The sequence below is a fragment of the Lagopus muta genome, chromosome 4, assembly GCF_023343835.1.
Source record: "Lagopus muta isolate bLagMut1 chromosome 4, bLagMut1 primary, whole genome shotgun sequence".
Classification (NCBI taxonomy): Eukaryota; Metazoa; Chordata; class Aves; order Galliformes; family Phasianidae; genus Lagopus; species Lagopus muta.
In genome coordinates this window covers 53,349,783-53,376,807 of record NC_064436.1, presented here as the reverse complement: position 1 = coordinate 53,376,807, position 27,025 = coordinate 53,349,783, and the positions used below count along the sequence as shown (strand labels likewise).

Here is a 27,025-nt window from a genome sequence, read left to right as displayed (position 1 = left end):
TCCTCTCTTATTGTGGTTCTTATTTTGTCCATTGTCTGTTCTCTGTTCCAGTGCAACTTATTAGGGTACAGTTCATCTCCCTCTTCATAGAATCATAGAATCACCAAGGTTGAAAAAACCTCAAAAATCATCTAGTCAAGCTGTCCACCTGCCACCAATATTTCCCACTAAACTGCGTCCCTTAGTACAACATCTAAATGTTCCTTGAACACCTCCAGAGACAGTGACTCCACCAGTTCTCTGGGCAGCCCATTCCAGCACTTGACCACTCTTTCAAAGAAGTATTTCCCAATATCCAAACTGAACTTAGCCTGGCCCAACTTGAGACCATTCCTTCTAGTCCTATCACTAGTTATATAGGAGAAGAGGCTGAGCTCCTCCTCATCACACCCTCCTTTCAGGTAGCTGAAGAGCTATAAAGTCTTCCCTGAGCCTTCTCTTCTACAAACTAAACAATCCCAGTTCTTCTCTATTTTGTCCCCTAAAAAATCTCTATTCAAGCCTTACTGAGATTTAAACCCCCACACAATGTAATTTTTAATGTTCATCTCTTGTCTGTGTAGAGCAGGCTCTATTACACAGATTGTCTTAGCTTTGTATCTGTGCAAAGACACAGAATCTTGTAAAACTGCAAGCTAAAGGCTTGACCATGAATATTTAAGTTCATTCAAGGGAAATCTTTCTCCATGCTCCATTGGATATTGTTTATGACCTTGCATGTCACAGATGCATTGATTTTCTCTTATGAGAAATATTACTTAGTGTGAGGAGCTGCCATTATTGTATTTTAATTTGTAATTCCGTAATTATATTGAAAAACTCATCTTGTATGTGAAAAAGCTATTTTTTCATACTTTGTGTCTCAGTAAAAAATGGCAAGGTAAACACTCATAGACGCTGTGATGAGTCAAAGTCTTTTCTGAAGTTTTGTGGGAACTGCAGGAATGTCTTTCAATTTTGCTCTTTAGGGGAAGAAAAGGAGATCACACAACATCTGTGTTAGAGCTCTACAGGTTAAACAAAAAATTGGCAGACCAGTCCATTCAGTACTTAAAAAGAGAGGAAAAAAGAGAGGAATCAATTCAGTAGGTTTTTGAATCTGACTTCATCCTTCCATTACAAGACTGATATGGTGATTTTAATATACAGTTAAATTTAGAATAGCAAGTTATTTCTGAGACTGCTGAAAAATTGGAGGATGCAGATTTGAAAGCGTCTCATTACCAGAAAAGTATTGATCTGTGGGCAGTTAAGTTTTTTGTTCTTACTATCTATCGCAACTTAGATTTTAATCACACACTACTAATCAAGCTGAAAAATCCAAAATCAATTTGAGTATCATAATTGCCTCAATGAGATCAATATTTTCCATCTTGAAATTTATTTACATTGTGGTTTACAGTACTTTCTAAAATATTCAAGCACTTTGCAAAAGTCAATCAGCTCACAGAAATATTCTCCCAAACCCATCTCTAGATAGTTAACATCAAAATAGAGGCAGTAAGAAAACAGAGTAAGTAGCAATCTCATATTTGATATAAGATAACACTTGTACTGGAGTATTCTGTGGCTATATACGATCGCTTGTTCCACTTGGTGTCAGCCTAGAAGCTACAACTGGGCTTGAGTAAAGACATCTAAGTGCTATTCCTCTGCTAATGACAGAATGTCGATTGTTTTCTTTCCCAAAGAGCTACTTCAAAACTGAATTGTGGAAACCATGCATTTTAGATATTTTCTCTTTAGTTAATGTTTACAACATGGTAAACTAGACAGTTCACCCTGTTCCTGAATCTTCATGTTATATGTTTATAGGGCTAAACTGCACTCACACTATCAAATGCTATCTAGTATTAACCTTACTCTCTTGCATTCTTTATTACTTGCATGTATGTGATTTATTTGTCAAATAGATGTTTGAATTCTTTTCTTATAACAAACATCACCTAAAACAAATATTTCCAAATGATTGCTTGCACAGAAAACTGTGATAAGTTGTTACATAAGCAGAAAAAAGGAAGGCATTAAATTTCAATGAAATGTATTTCTTTATAATACAATATTTTTTTTTCTATTTTTATTTTTGAATCCAGACTAATGTCCATTTCAAATACATAGAAATGTTACAGAACTCTGTTATTTTTGGTATACATTCGATTTTTAGTACTTATAAAATAGCAATTGAGAAATAAGGAACTTGATAGTCTGATAAACTTTGGAAATCTTGAATTACTGTTGTTTATTGCTTGCTTCATTTTTTACAGTTTTAGCAGAACAAGATAGTGCTGCAGCTCAACAATATGTTCGTCAGGGATGTCCAACAGCACTCCGAGCTGATCTATGGGCCCTCATTCTGAATATTTCTAATCAGCCAGAGGTAAGGGACAAAGTAAGAGCAAAATGTGAAGGTGTGTGTGTGTGTGGAAACACATTTTTTCTGTTCTTGAAAAAGATAATGAAATATTCTACTGAGTTTTCGCACTAACTGATACACATTCCTTTCAGAAACCTCAGTGTTGTGGTAAAGACTTTTAGGCTCTTCTCTAAGTATATAAGCAAAATACTATGGAACAGACTAATTATTTGATCTACCTAGCTTCTGAGCTTTTCCTTAATGGTGCTGACTTTCTTTCAGAGGAGACAAGAAAGAAGTCTCATAAAGATGAAATTCTCTGAAGTTTTATAGAAAGAAAACGCATGTGCCTTTTTCCTGGCTGTTAGAACCAGTCATAGTCTGCATATACATATCTTGTAAATGGCTTTATATTTGTGGATTGTTTTCATGCCTGTTTGCACAGCAGCATTTTTTCATATTACTTTGTGTTTTACTGAGGTCCTCAAGAATGAAATCTGTTGCAGTATTAGAAGATGATCAGTATATCTAGTATATTCATACCATAGGAAGTTAAGTCCTTATATAAGTCATTTCAGAATTGTGACTATTTTGATGCAATATTTTGATTTCAATTAAAATAACATACAGAGATGTAAGTTTAGTCACAAATGTGGCATTTTTACTGTATTTCATGTCCTTTGAAGCTGTTGTCACTTTCTTACAACTCTGAAGCTGGTAAGTACAGAGTACATTGATAAGATATTATCCTTAAAAATAAACCTGCATCCTGTTTGTTGACAATTTACTTAGCAAGTTTTTGGGCAAAAACAAGTCTTTATTAAAATTATTTGGCCTGGAATTGGAATTCCTTAGCTTATTCTTTTTTGAAAAACTTGAGCAGGCTTTTGTTTCTAGTAAATAAAGAAAGATTAAATCTTCTGTAGAAGAAGCTGTTGAAACAGTAACAAAATATTATAAGTATTAATCAAGATGCTTAACACAAGACTTTAGTTCTGTGAAATTATTAGATCAACTTGAAGTTTAGAAGTCTTTAAGAGAGCAGGAGTATTATCATGTGAAATTAATGCTGTTGGTTAGACTGCATTTGTTTATATCCTGCTATAGTCCTATGTGCTCTCAGAGCATCTTTATCTTAATGTAGAAAGTGAAATAGTTGAATAATAATAATAATAATAATAAAAGTAAAATGTTTTGATGACTGAAAGTCAATAAAATAATAATAATAAAAAGATAGAATATTTCACATTATGTTCATGTAAAGCATGAGCTAGTATGGAAATAGATTTATCAAAATCTAGTTCCTGAAATTGATGTGTACAGCTCAACAGTCACTTTTCTTTTTAAAGGGGAACAAGCTGTATTTTCACATTCCCCTTCAGGAGATATTCTACATGGTTCAGAGCCTTAAGAATGATCTTATTTAGCCATACGTAGGGAATTACTGTGAGACAGTGCTTTGTGGTGCAGCTGAGGTGATGTCAAGTGGCTGGAGAATGAGAAACCTCAGGAAAAAATGGTAAGTGAGGACGGATGAAATGATGTAGAACTGCAAGTTTGTCAACAGCTTCAAATTGTTGAAATTAGGAACTGGAAAAGAGAGAAAAAAAAAAATCCCCCACATCCTTCCACATAGAACAGAAATGATTGTAAATGTAGAAAGATACACTATATTGGAGAATATCTACTAAAACACTGAGTTTACAAATGCTTGTATAGTATGCTAAGATGACATTTTCTAAGACTATTTCTGCATGATGTAGCATAGCGTTGGTTGTCCTGTGCTGTAAGTTACAATTGCTTTGTGGATTTTGAGTGTGAAACGCATTAAAGGAATAGGCTTTCTGACAGAGAAACTTAGTAACTGCTTGTAGACTGGTGGGGTAGCACATGAGTTACTGTAGCTGTGTTATAAGCTGAATGCCCATTGTTGACTTGATGCTTTGTTAGTGTTTCACAGAAGTGTTGATGTAACTATTGCCAGAGTATTAACAACCTGAGAATTCTTCCATATACACCTTCATTTTTTTGCAAAATATAGCAAAGCAGTTTTCAGATGCTTGGGGCTGTTTTTTCAGTCTGCTGTGTTTTTTTTAGGCTTTATTGGTTTATCTAATACATTTTCCCCTTCTACCTCATATGTATTCTTTCTCTGCTAGAATTGAATTGTGTGGTTGCAAGGATTTCTTACTGTAATATTTTTGACCTGCAGTTTAGGATCTATTACATTTATAGATATGTGCATCTATAACTCAAAAGAATCATGATTTCCTTCTTTTAATCTAAAGGTTACAAGTGTTTGGTATGATAGGCATTGTGTGTGCTAGCATCAAATATTGTTATTTGGAAAAAAGTATTCAATAAAGCTCAGCCTCTGTATAAAGCCAGTACACAGCCAACTCAGGGATAATACTGGCAATCTAGCAGTATAATTGGCAACTGTAAGTTCTGTGTAGTTATTTAGATGTTTTTAAAAACACTGCCTAGCAATGAATTGTTTATTAGTTTTCATTTGTATCTGTATGTTTTAGAGAAACTGTTTAAAAAGCATTTTTGAGGTTGAAAAGTCAAGCCTTCAAAAGCCTATCTACTACTATCACATAGTAGTCTGTACAGTCAGTCCAGTTTGCTGTGTGCGTGTATGTGTGTGTGTGTGTATAAAATCATATGACCTTGTGACTGTGTGATTCAGGTTTTCCTGTGGGACATCTGTCTCATTCATTGCACCAAACAGATGGCATGCAGTTACTAAAAACCTGTTAAATACTCTTTTTCCCCCCTTTCTTTTGTTACCCTATTCATCCACTGCACTCACATTCAAACAGTGCTTAGAATTTTTTTTTTCTTAAAATTATTTCATACCTTTATTATTATTATTATTATTATTTTTTGTACACTTTTGAGTTAACAGGTTGGAAATCTTCATACTGAGAAGTCTAGCACAAAGAAATCAGTAACACTTTACTTAATGCAGCTTTTACTGAGTGTAACTTTCTAGGTTTAAAAACATAATAAGCGAGTGAGGTGCGAAGTTTGTAATAGGGCATTATGTAGCAGCATGTAACATCAGTACAGCTACTAGGCTAAGGATCAGAAGCCTTAGATTCCCACTCAGATCTCTCCTGTTCAAAAAGCTGAGAACCTAGTAACACTGTTGTCACTGTGACTGAGGATATATTTTACATTTCACAGGAGTCTACTGAAAAGGACTACAGCTTTGCATCATAATCCAAACAGTTCTTTGATTCATTATGAATAAACAAAACTGCATTGAAACTGGTAAACATGTGATATGAGCACTGTATTGCATCCATTATGAATCCTTTTTGTTCTTGTACAGAATTCAGTTCTTTGTACATCCAGTAAAGTCGTTCCTTGCATATCAGAACACTAAATCTGTTCTAAGTCTGAATAAAGCAGTACAATAATTCAATTTAATGTCAAGTTATTTTGACTGCTGAGATGAAAGGATCAGTTATTTAAATGATTAGTTTTATTTGTGATTTAAAACAATATTTTAATAATAGCAGGAAAATCTATGGACCCTGGTAAGCCAACATAAAATATAGTTTAGTAGTTTGCTAGTTATGAAGGGAAAAGGTTAGTGCAAAACACTGCTCTAGAGATAGCATTAACTGGTGCCTTGGAGCCACTGTTTAACCTCAACTAGGGGTATTTTTAGAAGAATTCTTGTTTTTGCATATAAATTGATAACTGTGTTCTCCATGTCTAGCAAAAGATAGCTCTTTGCCTTTACATCACTTTCTTCTTTGGAAGAAGCACTTCTGGAGAAGTTAAAACAAGGAAATTGTAACAGAAAACATTAGATTATTGGAATCTCTTTCTCAGATTACAGTGAAGGGTGGTTGTTTCATCAAGTACCATTCAGTCATGAGCTTCATTTTGCCACTGTAGTAGGAGAAGTTACATTGTAGGTTTCCGTCATTTGTAAGATGCTTCTGCGCCACTGCTGGTAGGGAAGACAAGTTGTTAATTTTCTCTTTAAAAGAAAAGATTGCCTTTGACTTTCTGCTTAATGAGACAGAATGTGGCTATTCTGAATATTTTCCATCCAAGTTTAGTAGTATTCTAAAACTTTTGTGTGTTAGTTATAAACCATTACCAGTAATGAAGGGCAACTCCAAACTTTGTCATTAATTTGGGATGCATCCCACAGTAGGAAGTGTTGAGGAAAAATTCTCTGTTACAGAGTTTGGCTCAAATTGTCTCTCCGAGGCAAAATAGCTACAAAAACACTTTCAAAGGACATTTATTCTCAAGCGTAGAGCTTTGTGTCTTTCCAATTTCTTGCTTGTTTATCAACCTAGAATACCCAGAAATAGAAAATATATATTTTCATGGTTAAACAGGGACAGTTCTCATGAACACCTTTATAAAACGTGTGCTCCAGCTAAAAACTGTTCATGAGCACATTCAGTAGTATCATTCATATTATCATTTTTTTTCTTTCAGCATGTAGTGGATAAGTAGGCAGCTAATGTGCATTTTGAGGCAGTCTTTACTGATAACACATGAAAAATTGTCAGCTGTAATTTGGGTATTATATTGTCTCTAAATATTCTGCAGTTCAAATGTTAATGTGATATAATTTAGCTAGTTATTATTCAGTGAAATAAATGCTGGCTATATCTTGTCTGTGGTTGTTGGTTAGATTTTATGTTATTTAAACTTCTAGTCATGCTTTATAGAGTAATATTTTAAGATTCCTTAAAATTATAAAATGGAAAGCTGAGACCATTCCTTAAATTGATACAACAAAGTCTGAAATAGATAGATAATTAGTTTTCAATTTAGAAATATTTTCAATCTTTTCTAAAAGAATTGAATGATTTGATTCTTCTGATTTACTTTCATATTTGAATGCCAGGTTTTGCTTTTATTCTTCTGATGTTATCTTGACATCCATCTGAGCTCTGTTTATGATTGAAATTGCCTCTAACCTTCACTTGCAGAGTCAGTTCAGGTGGATTTAGCATTCAGTTTGTTTTTGGTGTCTGCTCTTTCTTTGATGCTGTGTTTATGTAAGGTTTCCTGGGAAACTGACAGATCCATCTGATATCGCTAAATTAACTCTTCTCAATGCATTCGATGAAAAATTTGTTTTTAATGTTTTCCTTCAGTAGCAAAACAAGCACCAAGGAAAAAAGCTCAGCCTTGTGCTGTACAAACAAGTTCTAAATGATGAAGTTGTTAATGTTCTCTGCTGCTGCTTCTGTTTTCTAAACAATACATTATTGTTTTGGCTTTCAGAGTTGTAGCAGAATTCAGTTTGTTCAAGTAAAATGCAGACATTTGGGACTGTATTTGACTTACATTAAGTAACTGGAATGGGATTTTATTGTATTTTTTTAAACGTTTTCTGTGTTTTATGCCTGAGAACATTGTAAAGACTAAAAATAATGTAGACTTACAACAGTTATTTAATGCAACCTGATCTTTTTGGCTTGAAACTCTGATTAAATGTAAGCATAAATATACAGCACTTAAATATACAGCATTAGTTACATATACGTAGCAACTTAAAAGCTTGAATTGGCCTATGAGCATTAACTCATGAAGCTTCACAGATCATGAAACATAAACACTATTATCTCTGCCTCTGGGCAGGCAAGGCAAAGAGGTTAATAGATAAATCTGAAAAACAATGGGTGAAACATTTTCTATTTGGGAATTTTTAAGTAAAAATGTCACTCATTTGCTGTTGAGCTTTGAGGGCAGTAACTTCAGGTACTTTTCCTATTGACTTTACAGTTCTCTGAAGACGTAATCCATCTGATCTAAATGCACAATTCTAAGGTGATTTCATAATCTGCAAGATTAGATGCTACTGAAGCATGATTTGTATTATCTTAAGCTAGTTAGGTTGTAAGTGATAGTGACTAGAAAGACAACACAGAAGAGTGGCTCAAGACATGATATTTGTACCATATATGTATAAAATATCCTTGGAGATATGATTCTGAGCGTGACCAAAACTTCCCCAGCAAGAAAGGAGAGTGCTGTTAATCAGAGTTCTCCAAGCTATGGTTTCCTGTTGGCCAGAAGCCTTTCAATTCTTGAAGAGGCTCAAGATGCACTTTTCTGGGGGGTTCCCTGTGGATTGTCACCATGTGAAGTAACACTGTTCTTGTCAGAGAGGCTTCCTTTTTCTGACTGGTATTCTGAGCCGCCTAACTCTTGCAATGTGTAAGCAGCCTGCGTGCCTTGAAACAAGCAATTTTTGCTTTATTGAATCTTACTCTAAACAACTGGCCCATAATTACATGGGAGCCTGATGACAAGAAGAAATTTATCGCAGCTTCTTATGTTGTGCTGTCTAGTACAGCTCTCTACTAAAGAACATGTAATTATTTGAAAATTATTGATGAAGAACTGCTGATTCTAGTTCAGTTCTATCTCTATCGTGAGTTCTTCGAGTGATTATTTGTAAATAAGTTAAACTTTTTGTGTCTCATTTTTTGGTTTGTAGAAAAGGAGATCATAATGCTTCTGTTTGACTGCAGACTGTGCTACACAAACTGTCTTGCTTGTTCTTGCCTATATAGCGCAACAGAAGACTTCATTCTAATCTTGGAATGTTCTAATTGGACTTCATTCCAGTGTTGGAAATGAGCTTCAGAGTTCATCACCTTGCTGCCTTGAGTATCTGTAGTTTAGAATCTTTTTGGATGATTAGATTTTAAAGAGAAGTTGACACCTGCAGCAAACCACTCATCTTCTTCCCATTCTTTCTGAATATTTTCTTGAAGTTAAAACTCTCCTTACTATTTGGTTATGCATATTTGAGAAATTGGCTATACGTTTCCTAACAGATTTGAATGCTGCCTTGGTTATAAACTTTGTGAAATATCAAGCACGTTAGTGCTTGTGGAATACCTTTAAGGCATCTTACTTGCATAACAGCAGAAACAGTTCATTCCACAATATGCTGAGTGCTGGTTGTTGTTGTTTGTTTGTTTTTTGCAAGCTTCATCTGTCATAATATGTGCAGGTATTTGAGATAGAAGAAAGAAAACCAGAAAAACTTCATGTATTATTTTTTCAACAGTGCTGCACTTATATATACTAATGCTTTAAAATTCTAACATGAATATTAGAGTAGTTATCTGTAGCATTTGAAAACTGTGCTACATTCAGACTGCTACAAGTTTATATTTAGTAAATATTTGTGTCACCCTTTCTAAAGAATTAGTGTACTATTTATACTTTTTTTTTCCATCCCCTCATTCCCTATGGTAGCTACCAGTACTTAAGGAATAATGCATTTATCCTCATTTCAAATTAAGTGTAATGTATTTCAAATTAAGTGCTGTATTAATTCTAATAACTTTCTAACTGCGTGCTATTCACCACTTGCCAGTTTTTGATCAGTGCAAAGAGCAGTTGCAATGTTCCTTGGGGCCTTCTCTCTACTTTCTCTCATTCTCTCCTTCTATAATGCTGTCTTCAAATTTCACCTTACTTCTCTTTTTTTTTTCCTTGAAATCCTTACTCCAGTCTTGCATCTTTTGCAAAGGAATCAGCAATATTATGTAGATCTAGTAATATACAGACATCTCTGTGGTGTCAGGAGAAACACACTGAAATTAAAAAAAGACATTGTAAAGACCTCGGGACTGATAGTTTAGTTAATATGTTATTACAAATTCATCTAAAACAATTTGAAACAATAATATTCAATTCTTGGCATAATGGCAGAGATGTATTTATGAATTACATGAGGATAGTGCAAGATGTCACATCTCTTTCTTCCACTGCAAGCTCTTTCTGAGAAGAAAGGGATAAAATAAAAAACACAAAGAAATGTTTGTTCTTTTAATTTCTTGTTGTTTCCCCTGTATTCATCTTATGTATGCATTCAGGAAGTAATTCAAGTTTTAAAACAAATCTGAGTTATTTGTATTCTTCACAAGATTTTTGATATATTTAATCGTGATTTAATCTTTCAACATTTTAAAAATGTAGAGACTCAGATTAGTATAAAATATTTGCTGCATCTCAGTAACACTAGAAGATATGACATAACTCATTAATGGAGAGATGCTTGAAAATAGAGGTTAACAACTAAAGAAATATGGCAGTGATTTTATTATAGAAACAGTTTTGACTGTTTAGTGACCCAAAAGTTGGAAGATGAGAATCTTTGGTTTGAATTAGTTCCTCCATTCTCATCCTATTAATTATGTAATAAATGAATAAACATAAAGGGGAGTTCACTTTATGAAGTCTCAAATACATGCCTCATCTCTGGAGCCTTTTAAGCAGCTATAGAGTGCTTCCTAAATTATGCAGTGAGACTTTGAGTTCAATACATGCTTTTAATTTTTCTTTGTATTATTATTATTAGAACTCATCTTTCGTACTTTAAACATAAATTACAATTTTGTCTCCGACTGATGATGATAATATTTTCAATTTTAGGATATCTTGTATTATGAGCAGCTCAAGTCAAATGTGATTCAGCATGACCTTTTAGTGGACAGCTTGATTTACAAAGTAAGTAATCCAGTAAGTGATTTATGTAGTCATCACAGCAGTATCTTGTTTGCAGGTTTTTTTTGTTTGTTTTCTTTCTTTTTTTTAACAAAGAAAATGTTGCATAGTTTTGTTTTAAGAAGTGTCAGAGTGATTACAGTGAATTATTGTAATCTCTCTCCTTGTTCCTGCAATGGCTCTTGTGTAAGACATTTGTTTAAACTGTAGAAGAAACAGTCATAGAGAAAACAGTAACTTCATTTTGAGGAATAAATGATTTCTGAAGTAAAATAGCACTGGGGCCCAAATGATTCTGTTTCAAATTTCAATTCTAAATACTTCAGTAATCCACTTAATATCTTGGTTTTGCATTTTACAGTACGGATTATATGCTTAACCATAAGCTTTTTCATTATTAAGTGGTGAAACAGTGTTTCCTACCACTGTGTTTAGTTCAGTCTTTCACCTTCAAACTGCTTCATTTTTTAATTTCAGGATGTAAAGCTAACGGCAAGCAATGATGACTACTATTTTGTATTTGAGGATTATTTATATCAGGTATGTAACTTCATTTTTCTATCAGAGAAGCAAGAGAGCACACTGCTGTGGCAGTATATAGCAGGACCCTCGACAGATGTGTGTTTGCTGCATTATGTATATCTTCCCTTCAGAGTATCAGTGCTGCAAACAAACCTTGTACGTTTGGACAGATTAAGCATGACTTGCTTCTAAAAACTCCTGAAGGACCCTCAATCATCCTTCCAATACCAAAAATACGAAGTCAGCTATATTCTTTCTTTTTCATGCTTGGTAACAGTAAAAATGATTAACAGAAGGTGTGGCACACAGAGATATCAAGAGTTGAGAATTTCCAGTCTAAAAACAAAAACATTGCTTTACAGCTCTTACTGTGACATACTGCAATAAGCACAAAAGATATTTTATTGACCTATTTTTAAACTGAACACATTGGTTCTGCGTAAGGTAATGATGTGTATGGTTAATTCTAAGCTTCCTCCCATACTAAAGCTGCTACTTGCAATAGGGAATAGAGCTAATTTATGCAGAATTATCTTCATTGCTGCCTGTCAGATACCCTTGAACAGAAGGAGATTACATTTATGAATTTCCTAATGTGTACTTGATTGCAGTGTCAACATAAATGTCATGCAGCAAACTTCACATTCCCTTGTTTCTTCCAGTTTCATTAGTCACACTTGTTAGGCCAGACTTGCTTTTTTTTTTTAGAGCTATGTGAAACAGTTCTTCTTTGATGGTAGTATGTAAAACTGCCAATAATATGGAGAACTAACAAAAACAAAAACTATCCTTAATGTAGTTTATTCCATATGAATAAAAAAATGGGGGTTACTATTTAAACATGCTATTCAATCATGTCTACATATGATAAACATTAAAAATCACAACCTCAAAAAACTGTAGTTTATTTTACTTAAAATAGTTACAAAGGTAACATCTGCATCTGATTTTTTTTAAATTAATTACAATTTTAAAAAATAACCCCACAGTGACATATCTTGGATTATCATATCCAATAGTTCATCAGACATTTCTGTACTTAATAAGGGGTTGTGTCATTATTCTTACAGCAGCATCATTTCTGTGAATGAGAAAAATAACGTCCAAAGAGAGAAACTTGTACATCTGTGACTTTGTGTCAGATGTTCTTATTTTAATACTTGAATATTACATCCCTCATAACTAGTATGTGCAGAGAGCCTCACCCAGAAGTTTCAGTGTAGTCAGTACTCGTGTTTGGGTTGGAGTCTACTTCTTATAAAGTTACGTGGTCTTAAAGACCTGCAGATTCTGATGCTGGGCACTGTAATCCCCCTCTGTGGGTGAGAGAGGCTTCAAATAAGGTTACATTCTTTTCCCTATGAGAGGACAGAATTTATGTCCCTTCTAGATTAGTTCCTCTTTCTTTCACCTCAGTTAACATATACAGAGAATTACGTTTGCCTGTGTATTGTTATTGTCAGTTGTATTTTGGCAGCTGTGAAAATGACCGTGTATTGCACAAAAATAATATTTAGCTTAAACTGCTCAAGATAAAGAAATTATTTATTTTTTAAAAGATGTTTGTATCTGAGAAGTAATTTTGAGATTCATGAAAAGGAAATTTCTCAAATATGCCTTGCTTCCAAAAAAAAAAAAAAAGAGTGGTCGTCAGAGGTCACAGTTTTGCGTGTTTCCTTTCGATAATGCTGATCTCTGGAAAATGTTTGCAATACTTTGTTGCAGGAAAACTCCATTTGTTTTACTCATAAGAAATTATGTAGTAAAACACCATATAAACAATTCCACATCTTACACCCTGGCTACAGTTTAAGGAAAAACTGTTGAAAGCTGCAAGAACAGCGGGTTTAGTTATTTAAGTCAGCGAATTGTAGGTTGTTTTACTTCTGCCCTCTTGTGTCCATTCTGGATAACACAATCTCTTGTGTATAGGATGAGATTCTTTATTGTTGTGGGTTTTTTTCTTCTAGGAATGCTTTTAATATTTAATTTTTTACTCAATTGCTATGAACAGTAAATTGTTTCTTTATGTAAGCAGTGAAAAATACAGATGTATTTTGTAAAATACAGTATGGATTTCAGAACTTAAGTATATGACATGAGCATTCTCACTTGTTCTTTTGGAAAGTACTGAACAGTGCAAGTATTCTGCAAAGCTCATGGGAATGATAGAGAATATGAGGATCAGTCCTCTGGAAATGCATGTATATTACAACATAAACTCTTCATTTGCATATGCTCTTACTTGGACTTCCCTAAGTCATAGTAACCAAATGGAAAAATGACCTATTAGACATCAGAGCAGCCAAGTGCATGCACTGCACTTTAATTACACAGCCACTTTAATGACTGTGATTAATGGGAAGGGGGGAACTAAGCAAAAACTGAAGACAGTACTTTTGAAACATTCCAGAATGTTCCAACATGCTGATTATTCAGGTGTACATCAGTATGACATGACAGAAGGGAGTAATCTGCTTCGTAGAGGCAAAGAGGAAGATTGGAGGATGTGGGTGTTTTGCTGACAACAACTGAATGTGAAGATGTTATCATAGCAAACTCCAGATGAGTCTAGAAGTTTTAATGAGACACTAAATGGAGCTGGTCAATAGCCTTCAACCATATTAGCGTTCTTCAGTAGCATCTTACAAGTGCTAATGAAAGTGGGTGCTTGAATCTCTATTTGGCATTTCTTTGTTGATTGTCAGCTGATTTTTTTTATGCTGTCTTCTACAGGTATTACTGTGTTTTTCACGAGATACTTCAGTATTGGAGCACTTTGCTTACAGCAGTGCTACTCCACCTAAATCATACATACAAGGTAATAGGAGTTGTTTTAAAAAAGAATACAGTATGTGAATTTCTTTTGTGTTCATTACACCTGTTAGACTGCATTTAAAAGAATATCAGTAAGGAACATCACGCATCCAGATGACATCTTCACAGGTTCTATTGCTGCAGTTTAGAAACTTATTGCATTACACCCAGATTGCAGTGACGTAATTTTATGGTAGTTGTGTGTGTAATTATTCAATGCTTTTCCAAAATAAATTAAAACCCCATCTATGACAGTATAGTAGAATTGTGACATCTGTCATCAGCTGGGATAGAAATTTATATATACATCATTGTCCTCAGCAACTTCAACAGATTTACTAACTGGGAGAGGGGGTAGAGTGTTATCTTCCCAAAGCAGTGCGTTTGGAAGGTATTTGTAGACAGGAACAGAACACGTTGCTGAAGAACATTAGGCTCTGTTACATAGGCTGGAAGAGTACAGCTCTACCAAGCAGGCTTACACAGATTTTTTTCATTGCACTGTGTATTCCAGAGTTTTACCCTGCCTTTGGATTTATTTCTCTATGAATCTGAATTTTTTTTTTTTTTTGGTAACTTGATAGTCTTAAATTTATCACTTCAGTCCACTTGCCCTCTCAGCCAGCTTCTGCCGTGCTTCTGAGCTCTACTGTGTTGTTTCTTAGATCAGCACCTCCTTTGGCTTTACCCAGAGGTTCACTATTTTGTCTTTTTCCTTGAACCCTTCAACCTTCCAATGCCTTTTTTTTTTTTTTTTTTTTAATATATATATTTCATTTAGATTTACCTTCTCCATTACCATTTTCTTCCTTGGTCCCTAGTTCTGGTATATGTAACCTAGTGGATACCAAGTACATTTTTTTAGCATAAACTCTGCACACTTTGTTTTCCATGTGCTGCTACGTGTGTCACTAGAGCCAATGATTATTTTGTGATTATTTTTTTCTTCTTTTCTTATTGCTTTGTAGGTCTTTTTTTCTCTCTCTTTGAATGAATTAAGCAGCTTACTTTACCTACTGCCAGAAACTAGCAAGGGGCTCACCTGAGAGCAGAACAACAGTGGGGTCTGGGTCTCATTTCAGGCATAGAGCCATGGCAGCCCAGAAACACTACTATTCTATTTATTCCAAAACAAATCTGAAGAATGAAGTTGCTGAAATCTAAGTCTTTGCTGAGCATGTGCAGCATAAATCTGCAACGCTTGTAGGTCCTATTTTTGGCTAATTTTCCAAGAGAAATGTTTCATTCTAAAAATAATCACCTTCCAATTTACACTCCCAGTTACAGGCAAGCAAACAATTGAAAGGAAAAGTAAAATTACTTGGTATTTTAATGAAATAATTGATTTCTGTAATTGGAAAATACTGGATTTTGTTTTCATGGTTAGGAGGCAAGAGCTTCACAGATTCATTTTGAATTTAATGCTGTCAATTTGTTCTATAGGAAAATATTTAAGTCCAAATTAATTTGAACCTGGCAAAAGTTCCTGTGCTGTTCTTCTGTGTAGAAAGAACAAAATGCAAAGAGATCTGCAGGACCTGTGAATATCCTGTACATTTTCACGTAAATTGTAATAGTTGAATTTCTCATTTTAAAACAGAGAAATAAAGAAAAGTTTTTAAGTAATTGTAAAATGCTTAAAAACCTTTTTTATAGTGCTAAATAAATTGTGAAAATTTTTATAGCAGATTTACAATACTGTTGACTAATGTGAGATGTTCATTTTGCAGGGAAGAGAAAACTGGCATGTTTAATCTGTATAGTCAACGTTTGTCTTAATTATTCTTTTGTATCCAATAGATCACTTTTTTTTTTGTTGTTTTGATTTATCACAGCTGTACCATGCATCTTCCTCTCTGTTGAACACTTAATGAAGTCCTAAATATCTGGTGTTTTATCTGTCTGTTTTTATCTGGTGTTCTTCTGCCTTTTTAAGTGACTTTCCTGTCCCTAAATTAACTTGACAGACTTTTCCCTCTAACTTAACTGTCTTCAAGGACTGCAGCAAGCACCTTTAGAGCTCTGTAATATTACACCCCAATCAAAATTCTTGTTCTTTTTTTCCGGTTGTTTATCATCCTGCCTTGTTGGTGCTGCTTTTTTGTTTTACATTTGAGAGTGTGTTCGTCCTATTGCATTGCTTACATGCTTTTGGACAATGTCAAATGATCAGTAACAGTTGTAGTTATAATTTTTATAATTGCCACTTAAATCTGTTTTTTCACTTACATCTATACACCTTTTAACAACTGCATTGCATTTTAATTGTTGTTTGATGATTCACAGGAAAACTTGGAATAGAAGAGTATGCTGTTTTCTATCCACCAAATGGTAAGAATGATACTATTGCCTCCTCTAGCGGTAGATTGGAAAGGTACAGGATATGTTTTTCCTCAAATTCATGTTAACCTCTTCTTCTGTTTCATAGTGTGTTTTACTGTTATTCTGCCAAATTCATTAATTTAAAGGATTGAGTTGGACTGAAGCTAATGCAGAAGCACAGTCAGCCTGTTGTTAATAGTGACATGAAGTTTGTCACTATTAGAGGGAAAGAGGGAAAGCAACTTCTGGTGCGGCAGCTTGTACTCCAGTGACAGAGGATCATCCACACAGAGGATCTGAAAGATACAGCCTGATCCCCAGCTTTTCAATGCTCTGTACACCATGTTTGAAAGTCACTTTTCCTTTCAAAATTAGCGTTCATTTTAGAAATTCAGATCTAACAAATCAACTTTAAATCAATATCATTGCAGTTGTTGCATCAGTTGTTAATTTTTTTTTCTTCAGCTTTTATTTTGATCATTTCAGTTCTGATCTGTTGAAACCTCACCCTATTTTTGTGCCACATTTAAAACTCAAGCTCACTGCTATTGCTTTCAAGGCCTCACATCACCAATCTTATATCCTTATCTCTGACCTTACCTTCTGTGCCTTCTCTGTCCCAGTGATGTCAGTGATAGCATGTTTGTTTGCTCCCCTTTCTTCCATTTTTGCCTCCACATTTCTTTGCAGCTTTATAGCCATGAAGGTCCTTATGACCTCTTGTCAAAACAGTTCCCTCTCATTGGTCCTGTGGAAAATTAATGAATGGGAGCTGAGATCAGTTGCAAAGGAGGAGAGAACTGTCATACAGCTGCCAACTCCTCTAAATGTTTTGTCTGAGTACTATATAAGTAACTGTAAGTTACTGGAAGTCTTGGCCTTTTTTTTTTTTTTTCCAGCTCCCTCCTTGTCACTGCATGACATTTACTGGTTGTCATTTAACTGAAATTAGGTTCTGATTTCATCAGAGCTTATCCTTAGTAACTTCATGGAAACAGCTTTACATGGCTTTCTAGGAACTATAGCATGTGTTACGGTGCACCGTTGGTGGTAGTGAAGTAAATAATCTAATTTATCTAATATCTAAGTATTATTACCTAATACTTAGATACAAGCTAGAGATCTAAGACTGTGGGTGCTATAACAAAGCTATATCTTATCCCTGTAGTGGGCAGAATACAATTTAGAAACGGGGGGAAGATACCTGGATAAAAATACATTTCTAGCATGGATAAAAAAACAATTTAGAAGAAGAACAGTAAAAGAAATCTTTGTTTTCTAGGTGTCATCCCATTTCATGGCTTTTCTATGTATGGTAAGTGTGATATTTAACAGTCAGGGATTTCTTTTTATTGTATCTTAGTTTAAGGCTGTATGTACTTTTCTGTAAGTATATTGCTCTCTATATTCTATTTTTATGTATACAAAAGCTGTTGTATGTGATTCTTCCAAGCTGCTTCTACTTCCTCACATTATGATTTTATATCATATGCTGTTTGAGAGCTAATCACTGAGCTGTTGGCCTACAAGTCAAAAGTAGATTTTGATGTATACGACTAGAGGGACAAAGTTCATTTGCAGAGTTCTCTTTTTCTCATGCTTCGTGTCTTCTAGGTAGACCAATTTATCTGTCAGTCTTAAAAACATGAGTTATGTGAAAGGCCTGCTGCTGTATTTGTCTTCGAATAGGAGTTAAAGGACTGTTAAGTGATAGGTTGGTTGCTGTTGCCCTGCACAGAAGACAGCTTGATTATCAACAAGATTTCCAGGAAGACAGCAGAAAAATCCCCCAGTTCTCAGATGTAACAAGGCATCAAGACATGTTATATAGCAGATGTACTGCAGAGAGGTGCTCAGACACCATGAGAGTATGTGTAATGGGTTTCCAGAGCTGGTGGTGGTGGTGGTGATGGTGTTGGTCTGTTTGTTTGTTTTTTTTTGGGGGGGGGGCAGTGCGGTGCAGGATGTTATAACAGTGGTATTTGGGCTAGCAGAGAAGACTATCCAGACTATCCTTAAAATGCCATATTTAGCTACTATATGGGAACTGCTGAATCATGGCCTGAACCTCTGATTGATCATCTGAGGCAAGCAATGAGTCAGCCACCGGAGCACAGCTGAAGGCAATTCACCTGTGCTGCCAGAAGGAGTGGAGCCTGGCTGCACCTCTCCTAGACCCATTTAAGAGCTGGCTACCAGTAGGGAAGGATCTCTTCTGGAGATCCCTCCTCTGGAGTTTTGCAGCGAGCCCAAGATGTGGGTAAGCATTCTATCTATTCTCTTTTTTGTTATTATAATCTGCTTTGCCAAACTCTTTTTTTTTTTTTTTTTTCATAATTATAACATGTTTATATTCATTGATTATACAGCTACTAATAAAATTTAATGATCCCGCTCCTTTGACTATCATAGATAAAAGGCAATTTAAGTATGAAATGGAAATTTGGACCTGAATGGGGAATGTCTTCTGAAGTAAGAAGCAGCTTGGTTATACACTCCTCTTTAAGTGTTCACTAGGAAGCTTTCAATTTCTTCCATGAGAAACTGTTTTTCAAAATGTTTGGATTTGACTCTACCCTTTAGAACAGCGTTATGAAACTGGGTGCGAGCCTCTTCCCTCCCTGCTTTCCCCTTTTACTTGGAAAGGGCACAAAATAGACAGGCTGTGAGAAGGAGAGAGATTAAAAAGGCAGGCAGAGAAACATTATAGTATGAATCCAAGCTGTGCATGCAGCAGCTGAGACCAAGCAGCTGCTCCAGGTGGAACCACCTGGGACCTGATGTAAATGTCGTATACATTTGCATGTTTGCACACATACTGTCATACAGTGCCACCTGTCAGGCACTGTTCTCATATCCTCCTGGCCTTTATGTACAAAAGCACTTTGCCAACTCTTTCACCTCAGTCTTCAATCCTTACACATACAAACTAGTAAGACCCTCTGCTTTTCTCAACCCAAAGTAAATATTTCTTTGAACATCTCACTTTGCCTTAGTGCTGCTGCCTTTCATGCACAAGCACCGTTATTTTTTAGTAAGTCATCTTCTCTGATTTATATACGTAAGAGAATGAATTCACACAATGCAGCTTCTAAGTAGTTTAGATTCTTGAAATATTAAAAACTGTATGCTAGAATGTACTGTATTCCCTTGCTGAACTTCGTACTTTAAATGGTAGATTATTTTAACAATCTTTGAATAGTTTCTATAGCATAAGTTTTGTAAATTGTGCTGATATGTATTATATGGTTTTCACCGTACTTCATGCCTCTAACCATTGAATTCTTTTCACAGTTTACAGCGTTGTGTCAATTATAATTCTTTTATCCTTTCAGTTGCTCCACTTTGTTTTCTGTATCATGAACCTGCCAAATTGTATCAGATATTCCGTGAGATGTATGTGCGTTTTTTCTTCAGACTCCATTCCATCTCTTCTCATCCCTCTGTAAGTTCATTAGGAATTAAAATCCAATTACTTAATACTCTCTTTGCTATAGAACAATATTATACAGTGGCATAATTTTTCTCTGTGACTAAATATATCCTTATAATGTAATAAAATATTTCAGGCAAGCTTGGGAAAGGCGTTTGATATCTTTTTCTATCTCAATTTCAGTCTTTGCTACAGAACATAATGCACTTTATGAAATCATGTACTTTCCTTATTAGGCTTCTTAATTCAAGCTGTTGTGTAAATACATATTCTGTACTGTTTTCATTGATGACATGCAGTTGCTAACTTAAGTGCTTTCTAGTATAGATGAGCTATTGGGTAGTCAAATATACACAGATATCTTTTCAGTGAAGTGATGTTAATGTCTCTTTCTTTAACTCAATCATCTTTGAATGAAAGCATATGTTTTTTGTCATTATTAGATACTGGAGAGACAATTTAAATAACTTTGCATTCACAGCCAGCTGTCTTAACTGTAAGACAATTGTAGAAGTTTTTGCTAATCTCCTATTTTTTAAGAGTAGAACATAGTAGATGCTTTTCTCTTTTTCCCCTCACAAAAAGCTGAATAGTTCTTTTTCGAAGCATTTCCTGGTTAAAAGAAAATCCTTTCCTTATATTGAATATACTGTTTTGAGGCTGGCCATCGTGCCTTCAGTCATTAATAGTGGGGAAACTGGTTGGACAAGTATCTATTACCTTTCGTGGTAATTTCTTAAAGAAACTTTAAAATGCGTATTTTTTTAACTATCCCCATTGCTGTTATCTATTTCTCACATCCTCCTTTTTTTAATATGAAAGTGGAAATATTTCAAGATTCAACATTCAAAGTAGATTCTGTCATGCAGCTGAGAGCTGAAGGGGGCTATCAGAACTTACAACATTGCAAATATATACATAAAATTTTAGCTTTAGTGACTGAAGACATTAGAGTTGCTTCATGCCCTGCTTACCTGAACTGTATATTGTATCGTTAATAGTGTTTTATTTCTTGAATTAAAAACTCATGCATACTTATGTGCCCGTACTGTTTTTTCAGATTTGATAGCATGAGTGTTAGTATTCAGGATGTGATCTTGTTTCACTAGGGCATTGTGTCATTGTGTTTGCTGTTTGAGACTCTTCTACAAACTCATCTGCCTCAGCTCTTTTATCACCTTCGAGAAATTGGGGCTCAGCCGTAAGTATATCTTTACTAACTTGATATAAATGTTATGGATTAATTGTCATTAAGATGCTGCTTGTTCTGTTGTGTTTTAACTTAAAAACCATGAAAAGTTATTCCAAACTGCAGGCATGGATGTGCCAATTTACCTTGAAAGTAATTTGGAGTCCTTTGTCTAACATCGTGTATGTGCATTGGGCATTTCGTTCAGTATGTTCTATGAAAAAGAAAGGGTAATTGCTCTTTGTGTTTATATAAGAAATAAGTGTTATTAGGTTAAGTTTTAATAATCCACATCAGATCTGATTGAACTAAAGGAAGAGTAGAATATTTTTATTTTTATTTACATTGTGATATGCTCATTAGAGCAGAAACTATTGCAGGAAGAGAAGAGAGCAGGTGGTTGTCATTCTCTGTAGTATATTCATGGCACCAAGTGCAATGGAATGTGAAAATCTTACTGTTATAATCAATATTCATAATAGTAGCAGAAACTGATGAAACGTTTGGAGTAATAAAAGCTGAGGATCATTCTAATTTAATTGTTTGGTCAGAATATTTTGGTGATAGAGGATTTGTCTAATCATGGGAGAGAGAAAAATCTAACTGCTACTGTTTGTTGCTTGTTTGCAGGCTACGAATTTCATTTAAATGGATGGTACGAGCATTTTCTGGTTATTTAGCTACAGATCAGCTCCTGCTCCTGTGGGACAGAATCCTGGGGTACAACTCCCTAGAAATTCTTGCTGGTAAGGGAATTAGTTCTACAAAGTTTGGTACGTCCATGTAGATGTCACAAAATAGACTGAGCTAACATGTATTTGCCTTACAAGAGAACTTACAAGAGAACTGCAAGTCAAAGAGAATACCTTTTAGAAATGGTATAAATACCACACCTCTAACAAAAACATGAAGTGATTTTTTAAAATGTATTTCTTTTTTATAATTGTTTTCTGTGGTAGCAGTCCAAAAGTAGTGCTCTGAACAGAGCATAAGATGTTCTACCTTCAGTGGCAGCATTTGATGCAGCAATGATTAAGATTTGAATTCATCACCTTTCACAAAATACAGCATTAATCTTATGGGAAGTATGTCTTCAGTATTTAGCACAACTGAGAGTTGTCCTGATTTGCTGTAATTCTTTTTTAAAACCTTGTCTTTTATGAGACTTTGACAGTTCTCTACTTTTTATAAAGGAAACTCTGTCCTAAGATTTGTGCAACGTAGAGGCTTCCAAGGAAGTTATATGTATCTTCAGTTGGATCACAATTTAAATACAAGGAATGTGAACAGAAGGGTAGTTTTAGTTCCATTTGTAAGAGACAGCTATGTAGATATGTATACCTATATAAGAGATTTCAAAATGAATTAACATTTTTTTGAGTTATATAGTGCTCACAATTAGAACTGTTGTCATTTTCTAAGCCAATAATTTGGATTTACGTAATGAAATAATTGTAAATCACCTTGTTTCCTTGCAGTTAAAAGGGATTCATCTTAAACACAAGCATTTTTACTCATACTTTTCTGAAAGGATGTTTGTTGCCCTGTCAGTTTTAGTGAATAGCCAAAGAAACTCAGACATTGACATTCACAGTATATTATTATTCAAAAACAAACTAATTCTTCTGGGGAGAGAAAACTGATATTTTAGATCAAGATTAATAGATTAATCCTAACCACTAATCAATAGGTCATCAACTTAAATATTGGTTTGTTGGCTTTTCTTTTCCTTCCAGTCCTGGCAGCTGCTGTATTTGCTTTCCGAGCAGTGAACCTGATGGAGGTGACATCATTGGCTGCAGCTGAAGTAAGGATAAGTTTCACTTTGAGGAGATTGAAATAGTTTCTGATGCTTTGCCAGCCACAGTAACCTAAGCCTCACATGGCACGTGGTACATAGTGCAAATGTTTCTGCCTAAATTCTTATCTTAGATAAAAACTAGATAAATTTTGAACATGCAGTACATAATACTATTTCTCTGGAGTAAATGGAAGTAGAAGTAGATTTGTTACAGAAATGTGAAGTTATCAAACTTTGTTGTTTAATTAGCGCTTTTTTCTATTTTATTCTCAAAATATGTTAATGGGATATATTGTTTTTAAAACTACTGTGGAGGCTTGTACTTTTTTCTCAGTATATTTTACTGTAGCTGCTTCTGTGCTTTTTAATATTACAAAGATTTAACAAAACTAATTTTGTTAATATTGAATCTGAAAATTCATTGCAAGTAGTATCATTGTACAGATAGGAAATGGAAAAAAAAACAAAACCTCAAGGTGAAGTTTATTGTTGTTTATCTGTGCTAGTTTGTTAAAATAGATTTTTTTCCCAAAAATCTTGTAATACATGTTTTTTTAACTTTGAGAGATTGTGATTGTTTCGTTTTGTTTTATTTAAACATACTTCTTTAGAAGACATTGACTCCTTGAGCCATTACATTGGACTTGCCTCACAAGTACTAGCCAAGCCACAGGATGAGGATTCTTAATTCCCAATTATTTTTAGAAGCAAGTTGAAATGTTAGACCGCTTGATGCCCTATATACTTCAAGTAAGAGTAAAGGCTAAAATAAAGTTACTTCGTTTTATATATGTAAGCATATACTTCTTCTTTCAAGTGTTAAGATGAAAAATAAGGCAAGAGAAGTTTTTGGCATACTGAAGTAAACAAGTGTAATTTGTTTCTAGTCAGATCTGAAACTAACTATTGTTATGAGTCAATATTGAATCTTTTTCTGACTTCTTTAGCTGCTTTAAAGAAATGTGATTCAAATGTCAAGTTTAACAAGCCTTTTGGGTTTTTTCCTAGGCTGTTCTTGCTGACCTTTCAACCCTGAAGGTTATGCCACTTCTTCAAATCTTCTTGTTTGCTACTGTTACCTGATCTGCTTCAACAATACTCTACTGCAATTTCCAGCCTCTCATGAGAAGCTAATGATCATCTATGCAATGTCTGCATAAAACCAAAATTAAACTGTATGTACAATATTCATTTAGAAATCTTAATGGAATTTTCTAGCTGAAAACAATAACTTCACACAGAAGTGTGTGTAGTGCATGCTGCTGACTCTCACTGCAACAACGGTTATTACTTGTACATTAAGAATGACAACTTGTGCAAACAAATGATTATGAATCAGTGTCTAAAATGCATGTAATATATAATAAATAATGTAATTCTTCACTTGAGTGTTGTAATGCTAATGTCAGAATTATAAAAGTTCTCTTATAATCTTAAACTTTTTAGAGCTCACAGCTTACAGTATGTCAGATCTGCTACCATAAATTGAGAAAATGAAGATACTTTCATTTCTCTCTCAGGCATCTTCTAAACTCCTTCCCAGAGTCTCATCAAAGGCCCCATGTTGTAAAATATGTTCCCCTGTAGAAGGCTTGAGCATAGCTTCCTTCTGAACTTGTTGAAGCCAGTCCATGCATGAGCCAAAATATTCCCCTGAGGATGATGCCAAGAGTTCTTTCACAGTACCCCACACCCTTTCTAGGAGGGCAGCGTTACGCCTTTGCCAGTTTTCCAGCCTTGGTGATTCAACAGCTCAGGCTGCAGCTCAGAATCCAAACTCATATCAGTGTGTGATGGATTTTCACTACACTGTCAGGCTGGCTTGTTGTCTGTTAGCAAGTATACCATTTTTGAAGTCTCTTCCAGTTTTTTTCCATTGTCTCGTTTAATACCAAAGTGGAAATGACTAATGTGATTTGATTAAACATATCTTAATCTGTGGAAAAGATCAAAGTCAAAAGGACGTAAGGGGTTATGTAGCTACTGAGTTTGCCATGGCACTTCTATCTTCATCTAAGTTACATAAAGATGCGTTACTTTCAGAGTGACCTATTGATTTCCATGGAAATGACAACAGACATAAAGAGCACAATAACATTATTTGATAGAGCAAATTTTTGGCTACAAAGCACTTTTTTCTACATAGTTGCCACCATTAGCTATGCATTTTCACCAGCAATGAATAAGGGCCTGCATGCCGTGCTCATAAAAGCCTGCACCAACGGAGGTGACCTGCTGTCACCGCTGCTGAAATGTACCACCAACACCTCCCTGTATTTTCATCTGCTGTTCTCCATAAACGTTCAGCAAGTGTCAATGAATGTCAGTGGGTGCCATTTTTTCCACGGGGAGGAATTCAGTGACACACTGGTGGAATTCAATGACACACTTCATGTGCACTTCTGTGTAGAATGCCATTTTGTTAGACTGCCCCTCTACTGCCATGTGTTGCATGGCAATGAAATGTAACAGATTATATGTGGTAAGATTCAACTTCTGCTGCCGTATGACCAACACCTGCCTCTGATATCATGGGCTGACAGCATAAAATAGGAGGCATTATTTTCAGAGCAGCCCATGTACATATATGTATTTGTCATTTGTGATATGTACTGAATGTGTGACAGTGAAATACAAATCCTTATAATTTGTTCAGCAGTTACCTGAAAAGTGGTCTTAGCCATAGTCTCACCTTAGTTTGAGCTTTATGTCTGTGGTTCTAATTATGTCTACCTGTATAATACAGGAAGAAACCGACTCAACCTTTATAGATTGCTAGTATATTTATAAGGCTAACTTTTATTAAAGTAAAGCTTTGGATTCAGCACAATCAATTCTTATTAAGAACGTAACTTTTTAATAGGCTTGACATTGAACAAGACTGTTTTTAACAATTTTCTTCTGGATGACAAAATAAATATTTTCATTAATATGTGACAGAAGCGGTTTTAACATTTTTACCAGAGGCTTTTCTAGACACTTCGTTTTAAAAAAGAGGACACACATGACAACTCGTATCTTTACAGACAGTATTACCCTATTTTACATTTGGGGAATGGAGGCATAGAAAGATTAAGAGATTTGCTGAAGATTACAGAGTAAATTCCTAGGAGATGAGTAGTCTCTCCTGAATTCCTGTTTATATTTCAGGAAGCTCAGCTTGTGTATTAAATGCAGGACCTTATTTCAGGACAGCATATCATGCACACCTACCTCTAAAAATTGAGCATTTTGCAGTTTTTGAAATCAGTGAGGCTTGGTACCAACTTAGGAGTCATAATGTTACAAAGCATTCACAAGAACTGTGGCTTCATAAGGTCTTTACAAGGTTGCCGTCGCTTCAGGGGAATTAGAAGTGTTTACTAAATAGCAAATGAGATCCCATGAAAGCCTGGTGACCTTCTGTTCTTTCCCATTGCTCAAGTGTATGGTGTAGAATCTGGCCATTATTCTAATCCATCCCTTGTTGGGCTTTTATTCTCAGTCTTTTTTTTTTTCTTTTTTTTTCTTCCCATTTTCAATAGTTTTGAAGGGAGGATAACTAGGAAAAGATAGAGACTACGAGATTATTGTTCAAACAAGGAATTCTGTGAATCTTAGAATGTGGTCTGTTTTCTTGTGAGCTGGCGTCTCATTATTCATTCTGACAGTCTCACTTCTCCCTTCTGTCCCCTCTACCTTCCCCGCTAGCATTCTTGCTCTACCTTCTGTTCTTTACCTTTGTTTCTCCTGGTGTCTGGACAGGGGACCTTATTCTCTGCAGCTAGCGTGGATCAATGTGCATCATTGGCCAGACCAGTTGTGCTACTGCTCCCTCAGCCTGGGATGATGCTGTGCCTCATGCTTCAGGCTTGGTCAAAGGCTTCACTGACTACCTGCAGCTCTTGAACCAGGGATTGTATGGACCAGCTGTGGCAGTGAATCTCTTGAAGACCTATGCTGACTTTTATTGTATGTTTTAAGTTGTCATTTTTGTGGCACAGACATAGATGCACGTAGGAATAATGAGTGTAACTTCTTTAGAATAAAATTAAATACAAACTGGATCCTTTCCTTAGATTCCAACTGTACTCT

At 35.0% G+C, this 27,025-nt stretch overlaps 1 protein-coding gene across 2 annotated transcripts in view; it reads left to right on the top strand.

The window, feature by feature from the left end:
- The window catches only part of TBC1D19 (TBC1 domain family member 19), a 46,493-nt gene extending 21,673 nt beyond the window's left edge, over positions 1–24,820 (top strand). For both annotated transcript variants that reach the window (XM_048942076.1, XM_048942078.1), the window contains 11 exons: positions 2,265–2,377; positions 10,796–10,870; positions 11,345–11,407; positions 14,126–14,210; positions 16,493–16,537; positions 17,811–17,843; positions 19,864–19,973; positions 21,071–21,162; positions 21,781–21,896; positions 22,887–22,957; positions 23,960–24,820. In XM_048942076.1, coding sequence (XP_048798033.1) covers positions 2,265–2,377; positions 10,796–10,870; positions 11,345–11,407; positions 14,126–14,210; positions 16,493–16,537; positions 17,811–17,843; positions 19,864–19,973; positions 21,071–21,162; positions 21,781–21,896; positions 22,887–22,957; positions 23,960–24,034 — 878 coding nt within the window. In that variant the 3' untranslated portion in view covers positions 24,035–24,820. The remainder of the gene's footprint in view (positions 1–2,264; positions 2,378–10,795; positions 10,871–11,344; positions 11,408–14,125; positions 14,211–16,492; positions 16,538–17,810; positions 17,844–19,863; positions 19,974–21,070; positions 21,163–21,780; positions 21,897–22,886; positions 22,958–23,959) is intronic.
- Positions 24,821–27,025: the final 2,205 nt, after the last annotated feature.